Consider the following 16,334-nt stretch of genomic DNA (forward strand, 5'->3'; position numbering starts at 1 on the left):
TCATGAAAGTTCAAGGATACAATTTTTTTGTACCCTGGAGAAAAGAAGATTTTTCAAATTTCCATGGGAAAACAAAAGGTGAATTCCCTTAGGGGCTTGGCAGAACTCTCTGTAAGTCATTAAAGATGGGGAGAGTCACCTCCATGGGTACAAGTCACAGTACACAATGTTTCTGCTTAAGAAAGTGTCTTCTTTCCCGTTATTACCCTGGTGACAAGGAAGAAACTGGGAACCAGCTCCTTTTGCAATAGTCTCATCTGGAGGTCAGACAATAGGTGGTTCTCATGCTTGGGTGTGCATACATTTTCTGTTGACTGCAAAAGGAGCCGTCAAGTCTACAAAGGTGTAAAGAAGACTGAGCTCGCCCACTGGGGCAGAGGCGCTGCTACACTGCCGTAGTGTGGCTGACACAGACTTCAGACTCACAGCAGACACAGCTAGACCCTATAGACTACTAACAGACAGTGGATATTTGTCGGAGAGGGCTGCACAACCTGACCTTCAAGTATCAGGGTGCTGTCCTGGCCTCTTTTCCTTCATTTTGTTTAGCACTCCTTTCAGTGGTCACGTTGAATATGTATGGAGGTACGATGCATGTACATCAATCACTTTTTTCTGTTGTGGGTTTTGTAAGTGCTGCTCCTCCTTCTGTAAAGGTGACAGCCTGACATGTGGAATGGAAACATGAGTGCGCTGTGCTGTGGCGGAATATGTGCCTTGTAAATAACAGAGATACACCTGCTTTGGTGCCTGGCTTGCCTGTCTCTTCGCTTATTTTTTACCTGCTGTGATCGTCATTTCTCTTTCAGGAAAAGAGAAAAAAAGCTCCTGAGTTTAGTTGTTAACCTTGTGGATTTTAAAACCTTAGCTACCATGGGTGCTTTAATTTTGACCATTATAGTTTTTGGCTTGATGGGAAGTCAGTCTCAAGTGGCCAGAGAGATGGACAAAGGGACCTCCAAGGTCTTCTCCCAAGCCTATGACGCTGTCTTATTTAAATAAAAAATACAAGCATGTACAGTGCCTGGAAAAACATACATGTGGCCATATATAGATGCAGATGTAGACCTGCAGTTGGCACGCGAGAATGGATTAGATACCAAAGTGGGAATATCTCTGATTCGGGGATAGAGAGATGGGAATAAGCTGTCATAAATGCTAAATACTTTCAAAGGAAAAGTTAATGTGATTGCTTTAGTAAATCACTCTATTTTAAAAGCACCAAGTAAATTTTAGTGTAATGCCTATTTCATTTATTTGTAAATTCCAACCTTAATTAGGCTCAATTAATGATTTTTTTTCAGTAGTAAACCATTACTCTTTTTGTTTTTTACATACTTCCACCGAGTTATACTAACTCCATAGTGTAAAGCATTACTCTTTGATTAAAGTATTCTGTAGGTCCTCAATGATGGAAGAAAATATGTCATAGGAATTCTGTATCTTCACTTCTGTAATACATTATTAAAATTTTAGGTACTTTAAAATAATTTTTATGTTTTACTTATTTGTATTTATTGTTTTAAAATAGTTTCAAAGGTACAGAACAGTGATGTCAAAATGTCTTCTTTGTGCTACTTTCAATTTTTCTTGCTTTCTAACTTATCTTTTAAAAGCTATTTATAGTGTACCCTGCTCAATCAGTAGGGAATAGATGTGAGCTTCTTGCCCATTTGTGTATCAGAAGCTTAAATATAAAAGCAAAGTATTAGGCTCATGGTCAGCCATATAAAGCTAATGCTCTTCAGTTCCAGGTGATAGAAGCTCTAAGAAAAGGGTGGATTTGGACAGAATCCTTATTTTCAGGCTTTTCTTTGAATCAATTTAAAAAGTATTAATTCCTTAAGCTGGACTGGCATGCTCCTTTGCCACAAATCCCACCATTCCCTATTGCATTATAGTTATCTGATTCAGAATTGTACATCACTTCCCTGGCCACCTGGATAGGAGACTCAAAGAAGAGAGGGAGCTAGACACAACCATGAGAAATTCTCACCTGATCCAGTGACGAATCCTTGATGGATGGGCATAATCCTGACCAGTGGTTGGCAGTGTGGGAGACAGGAAGGGGTGGTGATGCCCACACAACCCAGGCCCGTAGCAGGATGCTGCGAGGGCTTGAGTGGGACACTAAGGATTTGTTCACACCTGGGGTTTGCTCTGGGCAGGCCCTGATGGACATAAACAGGTAAAAAGCTCAGGTAGCACCTTTTAATAAAAACAACTTCTTTGTTTTGTTTTGTTTTGTTTTGTTTTGTTTTGTTTTGTTTTGTTTTGTTGTTTTCCCCTCCCGTCAGGTGAACACACAGGATTTCCGAGGGCTGGTTCGGGAGGATGCTGTTCTCTACCTGTTAGAAATCCCCAAAGGTGAAATGGTGACTATTTTAGCTCAGAGCCGAGCTGATGGTGAGCAGGTTTGGTTATTATCTAAGGGGGGAGGCGGGGGAGGAGGTATCTTGGGATCAGAATAAGCAAATCTGGGTATTAAAAAATTAAAGTGGATCTTGACACGTAATCTGTCGGTCACAGGTATGTGGGAAAAATTGGGGTACCATTTACCTTTTTATAGAAATGTTTTCCATGCACCCCCTGAAAGAATTTCACTAGTCGATTTAGAATAAAACTGTTTTTCTAAACAGTGATCCAGCCTTAATTACTACCTGGAGTTACTACTGAATTTTTCTGTAGACAGATGCAACGGACCATGCCTGATGGTCAGGTCCCTTATTAACCCTTATTAGCCTGCCAAGTTGCTTCACCTTTCCAGGGCTTATTGTCCTCATCTGTAAAACAGGGGTTGATAGTATCTGCATGTCTGCTTCAGAGGGTTGATTGGCAACTGTATTAGTCAGGGTTCTCCAGGGAAGTGGAACCAACAGGATGTGTATGTATATGTATGTATGTATATGTATACACACATATACACATATGTGTGTGTGTGTATATATAGAGAGACAGAGAAGGGAAGAAAGAGATATTTACTACAAGAAATTGGCTCACATCATGATGGAGGCTGGCCAGTCCCAAGATGTGCAGGATGAGTTGGCGAGCTGGAGACCTGGGACAGCTGTTGTTTAGTTCCAGTCCAAGCCCAGAGGCATGAGAACCAGGAGAGCCGCTGGTGTAGTTACAGTCCGAAGGCTGACAGGAGGATCCAGGAAGAGCCAATGTATCTGTTTGAGTCTGAAGGCAGGAAAAAAGCTGATGTCCCATTTTGAAGGCAGGAAGGGTTCATTTTCTCTTACTGGGATGGGTTCATCTTTTTGTTCTGTTCAGTCTTTCAGCTGATTAGATGAGGCCAACCCACACCAGGGAGTTTTACTTGGTCTACAAGTTAAAACGTTAATCTCATCCAGAAACACCCTCACAGACACACCCAGAATAATGTCTGGCCAAATACCTGGGCACCCCATGGCCCAGTCAAGCTGACACATAAAATTAACCATCACAGCAACTCGTGAACTTATTACTTGTCTGTCTTCCTGTGGTTCCCGTGGGGCCTGTGCACTGAGTTCACTAAATGAAGAGAAGGTGAAGAGGGTACTCAGAGATTGGAGAAGCTGATGACTCTTTCAGAAAAGACCTCTGGCCAAGCTGAAGGCAGCATACAGTGATGCTTTTGTCTTTCAGTATATAGAGACATACTGGCTTGTGGCAGAGGGGATTCGTTTTTTATCAGAAGCCACTTTGAATGTGAGAAGGAAACTCCACAGAGCCTGGCCTTCACCAGGGGGGAGATCTTCCGCGTGGTTGATACGTTGTATGATGGCAAACTGGGCCACTGGCTGGCCGTGAGGATCGGAAATGAATTGGAGAAAGGCTTAATCCCCAACAAAAGCAGGTATCTGAGACCACACGAGCCCACGCGACCCCCTAAGCATTTTCCTCCCACAAATAAATAATGTATGGGTCCCCCTGAAAGGAAGCCCCGTACAACTTCATCATTTTTCATCCTGTCCTCTCCCATCATCTGCATCTCGTGTACGAGGAGTGGCATGGAACTATAAATTGCCACCAGGTGGTTTGCTTTGAGTATCAGCATCACATGGTCAGTTCTTGGACTTGGCTGGCATTTAGACAATTTTCTAAGGAGTGTGTCTGCTGCCCTGAGCCCCTGAGCAGACACCATGTGGCCATAGCACACGAGCATGCCACCCTTGTCCAGTGTCTAGCCCTCATCCTGGAGAGAGGCTCACACACCCCAGTGAACACTCATTGGTTGGCTGACAATGGGGAGAAAAGGGAAAAAAGCTAACTAGTTTGGCAAGGGTTTCAGGTTTGTTTACTGTACAGGCATACTTTGGAGATACTGCGGGTTCAGATCCAGACCACCACAATGAAGCAAATATTACAATAAAGCAAGTCACACAAATTTTTTGGTTTCTCAGTGCATATAAAAGTTATGTTTATACTACAGCCTATTAAGTGCAATAACATGTCCAAAAAAAAAAATCTACATACTTTGATTAAAAATATTTTATTGCCAGATAGTTTATACTGTATAGCATAGGGAACTACATTTAGTATCTTATAGTAACTTACAGTTAAAAAGAATGTGAAAACGAATATATGTATGTTCCTATATGACTGAAGTATTATGCTGTACACCAGAAATTGACACAATATTGTAAACTGACTATATTTCAATAATATATATATAACTTTATTGCTGAAAAATGCTAACCATCATCTGAACCTTCAGTAAGTCATAGTCTTTTTGCAATAGTGACATCAAAGATCACTGACCACAAATCACCATAACAAATATAGTAATCATGAAAAAATTTGAAATATTATGAGAATTACCGAAATGTGACAGAGAGACATGAAGTGAGCAAATGCTATTGGAAAAATGGAACCAGTAGACTTGCTCAATGCAGGGTTGCCACAAATCTCTCATTTGTTAAAAAAAATTCTAAAAACCAAAAAACAGCACTGTATCTGCAAAGCACAGTAAAGCAAAGTGCAGTAAGACAGGGTATGCCTGCATACCAGCTTAACAGAATGAGCCATGGTAGCATGTTTATTAATTACTGAGCCATTTCTGCTGGATTTTGTGTGCAGCCAGCCTTTCTCTGCCTCCAACCAGAAGTGAAAGTCCCTGCATTTCTCACCCTGTGAAACTTGCCCATTGTCAAGCCACATCTTCTCCAATCCCAGTCCATCAGTAAACATGGACTGGATCTGGTCAGTGACACGCACATTTGTGCATTTCCCAGCTTGAGAGATTTCCTTCCCCTGGTTTCTTCTCTCAGAGCGGAACAAATGGCCAGCGTGCAGACCGCCCAGAGAGACAGCGCTGGGGACAGGGCAGATTTCTGGAGAATGCGTGGCCAGAGGTCCGGTGTGAAGAAGAACTTACGGAAGAGTCGGGAAGACCTCACAGCCGCGGTGTCAGTCAGCACCAAGTTCCCGGCTTACGAGAGGGTTTTGCTTCGAGAAGGTGAGGAAGCCAAGTGGGGCCAGGAAATGATCCAGCTGGGCTCTGAGCCTATTTTTCTTCATTTTTAGACATTAATGCTCACATTCTATGTCACTTAGACCAAAGCCAACGTACAGAGTTAGGATCTTATTTAAACATCAAGTAAGACTTATAAAAAAAAGTGAGCTATGCAAACTCATGTCATAAAAAGTGAGCTATGGAAACTCATATTTCTACAACCTCAGTCATTTTTTTTAATACCACCGTTCAGAAAGTGTTTATATATTCTGTGTAAAAGTTTATCTTCTGTAATAGTGAGGGGAGTGACGGTCTAGTCTGCAGAAAAGAGTTGGTCTGAATTAGAGGTAGGAGAACACTCAGTTTCTTTGATTTAGTTGTGTTATCAGTAGCCTGTGAAATACTTCTGCTTCTTATCTCAGCAGCTGAAGACATGTAGGTGTTTTCATGGCTCTTCTTATCTCATTTCAGCTGGTTTCAAGAGACCTGTGGTCTTATTTGGCCCCATAGCAGATATAGCACTGGAGAAGTTGGCAAATGAGCTGCCTGACCTGTTCCAAACTGCTAGTAAGTCTGTCAGTGATATGTTTTTCTCCCTCAATTTTCATTTTGAAAAATATCTAACATACAGAAAAAATGAAAAAATAGTGAACACCCACATCCCCTCTACCTGAAGTCACTGTCACCAGTTGTAAATATTTTACCGTCTACACTCCTCCCCCAAGTAGACACACGCACGCACGCACGCACGCACACACACGCACGTCCTACATTTTCTGCTGAGCTATTTGGAAGTTTAAGTTTCAGGCATTGTAGCACTGTCTACCTCTGTGAATCTCCTAATTCTCCTCCTACGCAGCCACAATACCATTATCACAGCCAAGAAATTTAACACTAACACAATGTTAGTTAGTATATAGTCCATTTTTCAAATTTCCTCAGTTGTCCCAATGATGTCTTTTATAGCTTGTTATTTTTTTTTAATTCAGAATGCAACCAAGGAATATGCAGTACATTTGATTTTTTTGTCTTTCTAGTCTCTTCCTTTTCCTAAATTGTTTTGAAGGGTACACGCCCCTTGTCTCATAGGATGTTCGCTGTAGGCCTGGCTGTTTCCCCTGGTTAGATTCTGATTAAGCAGACAGGGTGGGTCCTTCCCACTGCCTCTCATTAGGAGACACTGAGTGTCAGGTGTCCTGTCATTGCTGAATTGCTCATGCTAGGTTGGAGGACTTGGTTATCACTGATTTCTAAAATACTATTCAGTTCCCACTTGTTTTTTTTGGTTTTTCAGAAACTGAACCAAGAGACGCAGGATCTGAGAAATCCAGTGGGGTGGTGCGGTTAAATACTGTGAGGCAAATTATTGAACAGGTAAGAAAGTTCACCTGAAGGCCATGTCGTCAGAAAGAATTGGGTCATGGTTTGCTGTAGTCTTTTTAAGAATAGAGTCTATATTTTAATAGTTATTAAATATTAATGATAAAAGCTGAATATAAATATGAGCTGTTTCATTGTGTGGAAACCAGGTGGTGCTCTGTGGCGCTGAGGTGTTGGTTCTGAGTTCTGAGCATTATACCAAATAATCTGTTGATTCATTTTCTCAAAAGTTCTAATAGACTGGCAATATGAAATGGATGTAATGTGGAGGGAAATGTTTCCTGCTTTTTGATTTAAATTGGCGCGTTTTATCTGCTGCAGCCTTATTACAGACTGTTGTCACAAAGAAAGTCTTTGTGACTTTACATACCCATTTACGAAACTTTTCCCCATTTCTAACAGGATAAGCATGCGCTCTTGGATGTGACTCCTAAAGCCGTGGACCTGCTGAATTATACTCAGTGGTTCCCGATTGTGGTTTTTTTCAACCCAGACTCTAGACAGGGTGTCAAAACCATGAGACAGAGGTTGAATCCATCATCCAACAAAAGTTCTCGAAAGTTATTCGATCAAGCCAACAAGCTTAAAAAAACTTGTGCACATCTTTTTACAGGTAAGTGAGAATGTGTACTGTAATGTATACATGTAAGTGTATAGTGAGAAATAGAGAATTGTGGAATGGAAGGGATAGGAAAATCATCAGAGTGGGGAATAGTAATCTGAAATCCTATTCATGACTCCTTGGAAAGTAGCTAATCCTGTAGAATAAGTATACTGGACTCATGGTGTTTGTTTATATAACTTTATAATCCTGACTGAAAATGATCGTAAAGATCCATAATACACAATAATTGGTCATTTTGATGAGATTTTTGTGTGAGACTGCAAGGCTAGTGATCACACTGGCCTGTATCACCGAGTACCCTCGTTGGTCATGGACTGTGTCATTGTTCTCTGCTTACCATCCATGTGTGCACTAACTTGCAAAGTGATAGGAACTTGGTTTCATTATTTACAAATGTCCCTGAAATAGAAACTTGAACACTCTGGATGTTGGATGATATGAAGGATTTAGTACTCCTGTTTTTAGGGTAATGATATTGTGACTTTTTTTTTAAAGAATCCTTATTTTTTAGGAATGTACGCTAAATAAAATATTTACAGGTGACCTTATATGATGTCTGAGATTTGCTTAAATAATCTTCGGTGGGGAGAGTAGGTGGGGCTATGGACAAGACCAGCCAAGAGTTGATAATTGTTGCACTGATGTGTTCATAGGAGTTCATTAAACTGTTCTCTCTGCTTTTGCATATGTCTATAGTTTTCCATAATAGAATATTTTTTAAAGTTCCTGAAATGAAGACCTACTGCTACGATTATTATGAAAGTAAAGCGATGTAAGAATGCGACCTGTTTGAGTAACTGAATCCATTTGCACTACCTATGAAAATGACTAGCTCTGCGAAGGGGAGAGCAGAGGAGAAGGAGGCAGCCGGTGATGCTGGGACCCTCCCTTCTTCTACCTTTGAGTTTGATCGTTGGCTTTTTGGAGCACAGGCCACAAGGGCTGGCTGCATCTGATCGAGGATCAGAAGGAGCCCATGTGTGTACAAGGGTTTAACAACTCCTTTTCAGCTCCACTAAGAGATTAAGGGATCCTTGAAGGCAGGGACTGACCATTACCCAGCTGTGTGTGCCGGAGGCCAGCATCAAGCGAGGTATACATGTTTGTAACTTAATTAGAACTGTCTCTGGCCCACTTAATCCGTTTCTTGCGTAAGCTAATCAAAAAGATAGAGGTTTCAGCATAACTCAAGTCGGGGGCTGGCATGGAAACATAGACGCTGTGAGTGTCCAGTTTCGTCTAGAACTTTAAGTGACCCACTCTCGTCATAGGTTGCCAGCCTTTAGTATGGAATTAATTGGTCTTCAGGATGAATGGGGCAGGGTGCCGAGTAATTTACCAACAGTCCCCAATTGTCTACTAGCTGGCCTTTCACAGTAACCTTCTAGACTTCTCGGTTTAGCTCTGGGAAACTGCGTGGATGTCCCCACTGAGCACTTTCTTTGCCCCGTGTCTCACTCAGCCTGACCAGGTTTTGACTTGATTGTGTGCACCATGGCCAGAATCAAAGCTTTTTTTTAATGGCTTTAACTTTATGGAATTTTAAAGAATTAATAAGTAGGAATAGCAGAGCTACTTTGATGATCGCAGTAATTCAAAATCAAGGATTGTGTTCCAATGATGTCACCAGGCTAAATATCCTTCTTTTTCTTTGTTTGCACAGTAGCAGGAAAATCCCATTTCCCAAAGATGAGTATTTAATTATGACCGTATTAAAATGGCTCTCCCTGAAGTTACTTTAAAGGTTACTTTAGGGTTGCAATAAAAATCATCAAGTAGAAGAACTGAAGGTTTATAGAAACTGTTAGTGTGTTGTTAGTATTTCAGATATAGGACAAATTAGGGCTTAGTATGACATTAATCGTAGAAAATTAAAAGAAAACTAGCATTACTAGTGCTTGTTGATTTACTTTTTGTACTGTTATGCTTATTGTCATGTCTTAGTCATTTTTTTTCCTTTTTACAGACTATTAGATATGAAGTAAGCTACAGGGATATATTGCACAACACGGGGAACATAGCAAACACTTTATAACAACTATAAATAGAGTATAATTCCTCCAGAACTGTGAATCACTCTATTGTACTCCTGTAATTTATATAATACTGTACATCAACTATACTTCAGTTAAAAAAAATTGTGTCTTGGTTGTTTTTGAAAAGTATAAATTATTTTTCCTTTTGTTTTTTACGTATATCCGTTACTATTTTTACAACGTAATAAAATGCCTTTTATCTAAAAAATAAACTAATAAACTAAACTAAAGCTAATATAAAACTTAAACTAAACTAAAAAAGAAATTAAAGTAAATGGCTCTCCTTGCAAACTCAAGGTGCTTCTCAATTAAGTGGCAGTGACAAGGGAAGCTTTATTCTGAGATTTTGGCCCAAAGCAAGTTAACCTGTCAACATAAATGTAAAATGTTAGGCTGCCCAAGCCTCCCCCGTCGTTTAAAAATAATTTATTGTAGAACACATTTGCATGTACATGTTGCAAAAGTTATTTTTGAGAACATGAAGTTTAAATTACGTGTTTTCTTGGAATTCCTGAAGCACTCAGTTCGTGGTTTAAAGACCACGGAAATGGTAATGGGGACTTAGCGACCCAAGCAGGGCCACCCTTTTTGTGAATTTGTGGGATTTTTTCAAGTACCACAGAATATACTAGCACTTCTCCTAGGTTTCACTAATGTGAAGTTTGTACAGTTTGGTTCTGAGACTTTGGAAATGCTGAACAAATGCTATTCATTAGTGATACTATTTTATACTTTTTTTTTTTATCTTTCAGTCTTAACATACTGTGAAAGAAATTTTCTATGTCATAGTACAGTCTTTGAAAAGGCTTGGGGTGGAGTGATGAATCCTGTATCAGCCAAAAAGAACCCAAACTGCAGTAGGCAGTGCTTGATTTCCCAAGGACGCGTAGAGGCTGATGACCACGGGAAGCAGACGGAAGTTGCCATGCTCCCTGGCTGGGCACCTTGGCTGATGCTTACCCATTTAGAGAGAGTCCCTGAATGTGAACAGCTTTATTAAAATTTAATGTATATGCCCTATAATTCACCCACTTAAAGTGTACAATTCAGTAGTTTTTTAGTATATTAAAAAATGTACAGCCATCCTCACCATCAATTTTAGAACTTTCCCATCACCCTGAAGAGAAACCTCATGGCCCTTAGCAGTCACTCCTGATTTCCCCCTACCCCTACAGCCTTACACATCACCTTCTACTGTTGCTCTTGGTGCTTCTCAACCTCCCCGGCTGGGGAAGGAGAAGGAGCTCTGAGTACACCTGTGCCAGGGCTGGGAATGGACGCCCGTAGAATCCCAGGATCCTGGCTGAGACGGAGACTGAGTGAAGATCTTTCAGTATTTCACTTTCTGGAGTTTGAGAGATATATTTAGCCTATCCAAGGGGACACAGGTCTAGCCCAGAGGTTGGGAACAACAGTAATTAACTAGTATTGCTTGAAATCAAAGAATCTGAAAAGTGTAATAAGCAAAAGCCAACAGTAAACCAAAGGAACTTGATCCCAAGTGAAGGGGAGGCAGCATCATAGCTGTGCACTCGCTTGTTAAAAGAGAGGTCAAGTGCTTGAGTTGGATGCTAACAACTTAGTTGGAAATTCTTTTTAATAGGGCTTAGGAAATCAGCCACTGTAAAGCTTTTTTTGCTTTTTTTTTCATATACTTGACTCAATGTGAATTCAGTAAGAGGTTTTCTGACTTTCTTATTGGGGGCATAAAAATATTTTCTGCATTTCACAAGTAGCCCTTTTAACTTGAGGTTATCCTTATGATAAAAACAGACTACTCATCTCAGATAACTCCAACGTAAAACTTAAAAAGGCAGCAGAATATTCTATGTACATTTAGTGCAAATCACTCATTTTGTCTCTGGGATGCACAATCTCACTTCTGTTACCAGGAACAGAATAAACTTTACAAAAGTCCAAGGAATCAAGGTTAATTTTCCTTGAGTTGTCCAAGGTATCAGTTTATTCTAATGCTGTAAATAATTAATAACCAAGGAAATTGTAAGCTCGTTCAGGATTTTCCAAGGTCATTGTTAGAACGTTTTAAGTGAAACAATGCTGTATGTTACTAGGAAGAAAACCTGAAGCATAATTGCTTACAAAATTTGCTTACTAGTTCTTTTTGGCTGTTTATAGAGAATTATGTAGATTTCAGGATAGATGGAGCAACTTTTACCAACAGGCTCTGATTTTCTTTTGGGTGACACATAGTGCAATACCCCTTAATAAAAGGACATGATGATGTAGTTTTTAAAAATCCTAATTTACCTGCAGTTTGATCATTTTAGGCCCAATTTTGCTTGTCTGATTTATCTCCAGTAGGTTCATAAATACACATTGCTTAAGAACAATCACATGTCTTTTACTTGATTGATATTTTATATTGGTGCTCTAGATTCATGGTTTTAATTTTTTTTTCTTCTTTTTCCTTTAAGAGAGGCACTGGGGTTTGAACCCAGGACCTTGTGCATGCCAAGCAGGCATTCTACCACTGAGCTATTACCCACCCACCGCACGCCCCAGCTAAATTCATGTTTTCAGATGGACAGTGTCATGTAGTAACTGAGACCATAGACCCTAAAAGCAAACTTCTGAGTTTGTATCTAGGCTTCTCCACTTGCTTGGTGCGAGGCCTTGGGCTAGTTACTTTCACCCCTGTGCCTCAGTTTCTCATCTGTAAAATGGGGGTGATAGATAGCATTACCTACATGGCAAGGTTTGTTCAAGCATGAAATGAACTAATCCATGTAAGATGTTTGGAAAAGTGTTTGGTCAATTATAGTAAGTGCTGTTATGTGAGAGATATTTTGTTCTGAATAGAAAATGTATAGCCCATGAATACACACCTGTGGAGTTTGGTTAATCTGTATTTGTACTCTAAAATGTTTAAGCCTATTAAAATGATATACATTTAAAAATTATCTTTAGTTTTTTTATTGGAGATAAACAATAGTACAATGGTATATATTTTTCTTATTTATAATATGCATGTCTGCATATTGATCTTTAAAATACGGTAGTTTTATATTTGGTTTAGATGTTGTAATCTTTGCTCCTGAAAACACTCTTAAAAACGTATTTTTTAAAAGGTGGCTTTTTTGAAAAACAGGCATTCTGGAAAGAAATTAATCCATTTTTAGCTTTATAGCATCCACCTGTAATGAAAACTCCAACAACTAGATGGTAATAGTTGAATTACATTCAACCGAAAGGATTTAGTGTTCAAATATGTGCCAACTTTCTCTTCCATTTGCCAAAGTTTAATTTATATAACAAGTTAGGATAAGTTATGTCAAATAGGATTTCTAATAAACATTTCTCTGGAAATTGATGCGCACCTTTTGGTTTACATTTCTATAGCTACAATCAACCTAAATTCAGCCAATGATAGCTGGTTTGGCAGCTTGAAGGACACGATTCAGCAGCAGCAAGGAGAAGCAGTCTGGGTCTCCGAAGGAAAGGTATGTGGCACAGATCCTCTGCTACGATGTGAGAGTTTGTGTTCTGAGTTTTCTTTAAAGAGGGTAGTGAATGTAGTAAAACCGGGCCCATTTCAAGTGATCCCAACATATGTGTTAATTGTTTGAACATTTATAAATTCTCTGAAAAAGTAATAAATTGAAGGGACTTTTACAAGAAAAGCAGAATGTGATCTGTGCAGCCCTACATTCACTTCCCTTTGCTTTTAATGTAGTAACTAGTGTCGTGTCCCAAGCACACTAATCAGAGCTTACAAGGTCTTGTGCTGAACTCCACAGCTTACTAAGGACCCGGGAAACTCAGTCGGGGTGAGAGGCGAGGCTGAGGGGTGTGGAGAAAATGGTTAAAAATCAATAGAAGAAAAACTAATGGAGTTGGAATCATTGGCTTAGACAGAAGGTTGGCAGAGAATGTGTTCTAGGAGTGTGCGTGGGTGATGAGAGGGCGCTGGGACCCTTGTATAGGCTTCTACCATCGGCTGGCGTCTCAGCTGTGGAGGGAGTCTACACACAGCCCCACTGCAGGGAGGAAGTGGAGAGAAAGCATGTAGTTCTCCGTGGTTCTAGGAGCTGTTGGTGCTGGTATGCCATAGTCCAGCTGAATTGGGGTAGTTTGTGAGCTGGTAGAGGTACGATTTTGTTGCAGAAGTGCCTCAGTTACCAACTAGATGGTTTAGTCCTAGTCTTGCTCTTTAGAAACTGCGTGTTTAGTAAGAGTATCTAGTATCCACTGAGTGTTTGCGTATACCCGCTGAGGCTGTGCGCTAGCCTCCACGCTGAGAACAGGTTGAGCAGGACAGAGCTTCTGCCCTCAAGGATTTGAGAATCTAGTGGGTGAGGAGAGAGGCGTGCAGCTCGGGGCAGTGTGCACATATTACTAGGAGAACAACAGAAAAAAGCTGGAGGGCAGCCAGATTCTGGAAGAAAAGTGCAACGGTCTGAGGAAGCCTGGGTCGGTAGCAGTGTAAAGGACGGTTGGTAGCAAGAAGAGGTTTCAAATTTGGGTCCCTGCACAAAAATTAACATAGGAATTTAAAGCCAAGTTGATTTCAGGAGAATAAAGGTGACTTTGCTTTCTAGAACAAGTCAAGGTTTCTGTCACTTGGCTGTGCCCTTGGGAATTCTCTTGAGTCCTCACTCCCAGGGGCCATATCAGATCCCACTGACCCTCCGAAACAAATTCCTCTAGATGGAAGGGATGGATGACGACCCCGAAGACCGCATGTCCTACTTAACCGCCATGGGCGCGGACTATCTGAGCTGCGACAGCCGCCTCGTCAGTGACTTTGAAGACACCGACGGCGAAGGAGGCGCCTACACTGACAATGAGCTGGACGAGCCAGCCGAGGAGCCGCTGGTGTCTTCCGTCACCCGCTCCTCAGAGCCGGTGCCGCATGAGGAGGTGAGGCGAGGCAGGAGGAGCAGGTTCTGGCGTTGCCCTTGAAATCCTCTGGCCAGCTGCTTATTCAGGGTGCTGTGGAAGGTATTCCTAAGGGCTGGAGCAGGTACATCTCGGGAGCCTCTCATTCCAGGTCAAAGCCTGTGTGGTTGCGGTTGTGGTCCGTGGGGAAGAGGAGGGGCAGGAACTGAGCACTGGGAGAGGTTGAGCGATCAGCACTCATCACACCGATGCCCTCGGGCATGATGTCATGATGTCGGGCCCAGCTGTCCAAATTACAAGCAGGATGTTATTTTTTAAATACAATATTGTTGTATTTACTTGTAACCTTTGATTAGGTCCTCTCTGTACTCTTAGGTATCCTGGCTTTGTCTTCTCCACCCTACCTTTAACTTTTCTAATCTTGCTAAAACTCCTGAGTGTTTCCCCATCAGTTTCCTTCTCTCTTGTGTTTCCATTTTTCAATTGAGTTCCTGATCGATTGTATGTCTGATCTTGTGTGCTGTGCATCCGAGGGCCAGTGAATAAACAGCTTCTGTGACCCTAGAAATCACATCGACAGGCACTGAGTTAGGACCAGCATTGTTAGTTGCACCTCACAGAACACTGGGATAATAATCTTTGTAGATGAGATTCTCCATCTATATTTGGATAATTATTGCTGAGGACTTCTCTGTAGCATTTTACCTTATTTTGGTGAGTGATTTTATTCTTTATGAAATAGAAGTACCAAAAATATAAGTTGAAAAGAGGAACAGCTCACCATGACAAGAAAATTAGTAAATGTTGCCAGACAGGTTGTAAACAATAAGTTAACTCTTGAATGTCTGCAGATACAGCTCAGCTAATGCTGTAGAGTGTTAACAGCTGTCAGTGACAAGAGATTTTAGACTTTAGAAAGACCTTTTGTTTTTGTACTTTAGAGGAGAGACATGCGTCTAGTTTTGGAAAAACATATCTCAAGCACTTATCAGTAAGAGAATATGCCTGGTATCTGCCTTTTCAGTAAAGAAGCACTGGGTCACTCACTATCTCATCTTACCTAAGTTACGAACTTCTACTTCTGAATTCACACAAGTTTGCAGAACTCCAGCAAAGCAGTTGAGCACTCTCTTCTTTCTGCTGGGATGTTCTGGTTGTGAATGAACCTTTGTGTCTTGTAGAGCATAAGGAAATCCAGCCCAGAGCCACGAGCTCAGATGAGGAGGGCTGCTAGCAGAGATCAACTTAGGGACAATAGCCCGCCCCCGGCATTCAAGCCAGAGCCGCCCAAGGTACGTGGCTGGGAAGCCCAGGCTGGGAAGGAGGAAGCCACCGCCCCCGGAGCTCCCCGCGTAGCCAGGGAGGAGCATGCACAATAAGATGGCGTTGGATTGTGTTTTTGACTCACCGGGTTGGGGTGAAGCCAAAAATTAGGAAAAAGCAAAAAAAAAAAAAAAAAAAAACAGGAAAGGCAGTTTTAGAAGAGGGTACAATTTTAAGACTACTAGTGTTTATTTCATTTTGTTTTGTTGTTTATGTATGTAGAAAGAATAAAAGTTAAATGAAGACTGCATGCCCAGAATCACTTATCTCAGAATCTGTTTTTCTTTTTCTGTCCAGTTAAATTTTTCCTCCCACAACCTGATTTAGATGCCCCCTAAAATCCTTCCTGGTGACTTGCTAAGAAAAACAATCACCACCATTGTTTATGATGCCTCTCATTATGAGGACCATCTAATTGATTTTTTTTAATATTATCCAGAAATCAATGTAGGGACCCATGGGCATATGTCATGTGATTTTTTTTTTACCCATCTCAGAATCAAAGCTATAGCTATAGGCTTTTCCTTATAAGCCAATAAAATTTCTCTCTGTAACTCAATACTTCGGCTAAGAAGAAAATAATAATTGTGTGAGCTCTGAGAAGTAATTAGTGACCTCGTAAAATAGATCCGTGAAAATTTACAAGCAGGCCTGGGATGAAACTATGAAG

The 16,334-nt window shown here is 40.8% G+C and overlaps 1 protein-coding gene across 5 annotated transcripts in view; it reads left to right on the forward strand.

Moving 5' to 3' along the window:
* The window catches only part of TJP2 (tight junction protein 2), a 111,746-nt gene that overhangs the window by 91,408 nt on the left and 4,004 nt on the right, over nt 1–16,334 (forward strand). For 3 of the 5 annotated variants that reach the window (XM_074361662.1, XM_074361661.1, XM_074361658.1), the window contains 9 exons: nt 2,298–2,406; nt 3,631–3,841; nt 5,256–5,443; nt 5,912–6,007; nt 6,735–6,814; nt 7,223–7,433; nt 12,842–12,942; nt 14,150–14,362; nt 15,523–15,633. In XM_074361662.1, coding sequence (XP_074217763.1) covers nt 2,298–2,406; nt 3,631–3,841; nt 5,256–5,443; nt 5,912–6,007; nt 6,735–6,814; nt 7,223–7,433; nt 12,842–12,942; nt 14,150–14,362; nt 15,523–15,633 — 1,320 coding nt within the window. The remainder of the gene's footprint in view (nt 1–2,297; nt 2,407–3,630; nt 3,842–5,255; nt 5,444–5,911; nt 6,008–6,734; nt 6,815–7,222; nt 7,434–12,841; nt 12,943–14,149; nt 14,363–15,522; nt 15,634–16,334) is intronic. The other 2 variants (XM_074361663.1, XM_074361660.1) reach the window with 1 other exon arrangement.

Source organism: Camelus bactrianus, chromosome 4, assembly GCF_048773025.1.
Source record: "Camelus bactrianus isolate YW-2024 breed Bactrian camel chromosome 4, ASM4877302v1, whole genome shotgun sequence".
NCBI lineage: Eukaryota > Metazoa > Chordata > Mammalia > Artiodactyla > Camelidae > Camelus > Camelus bactrianus.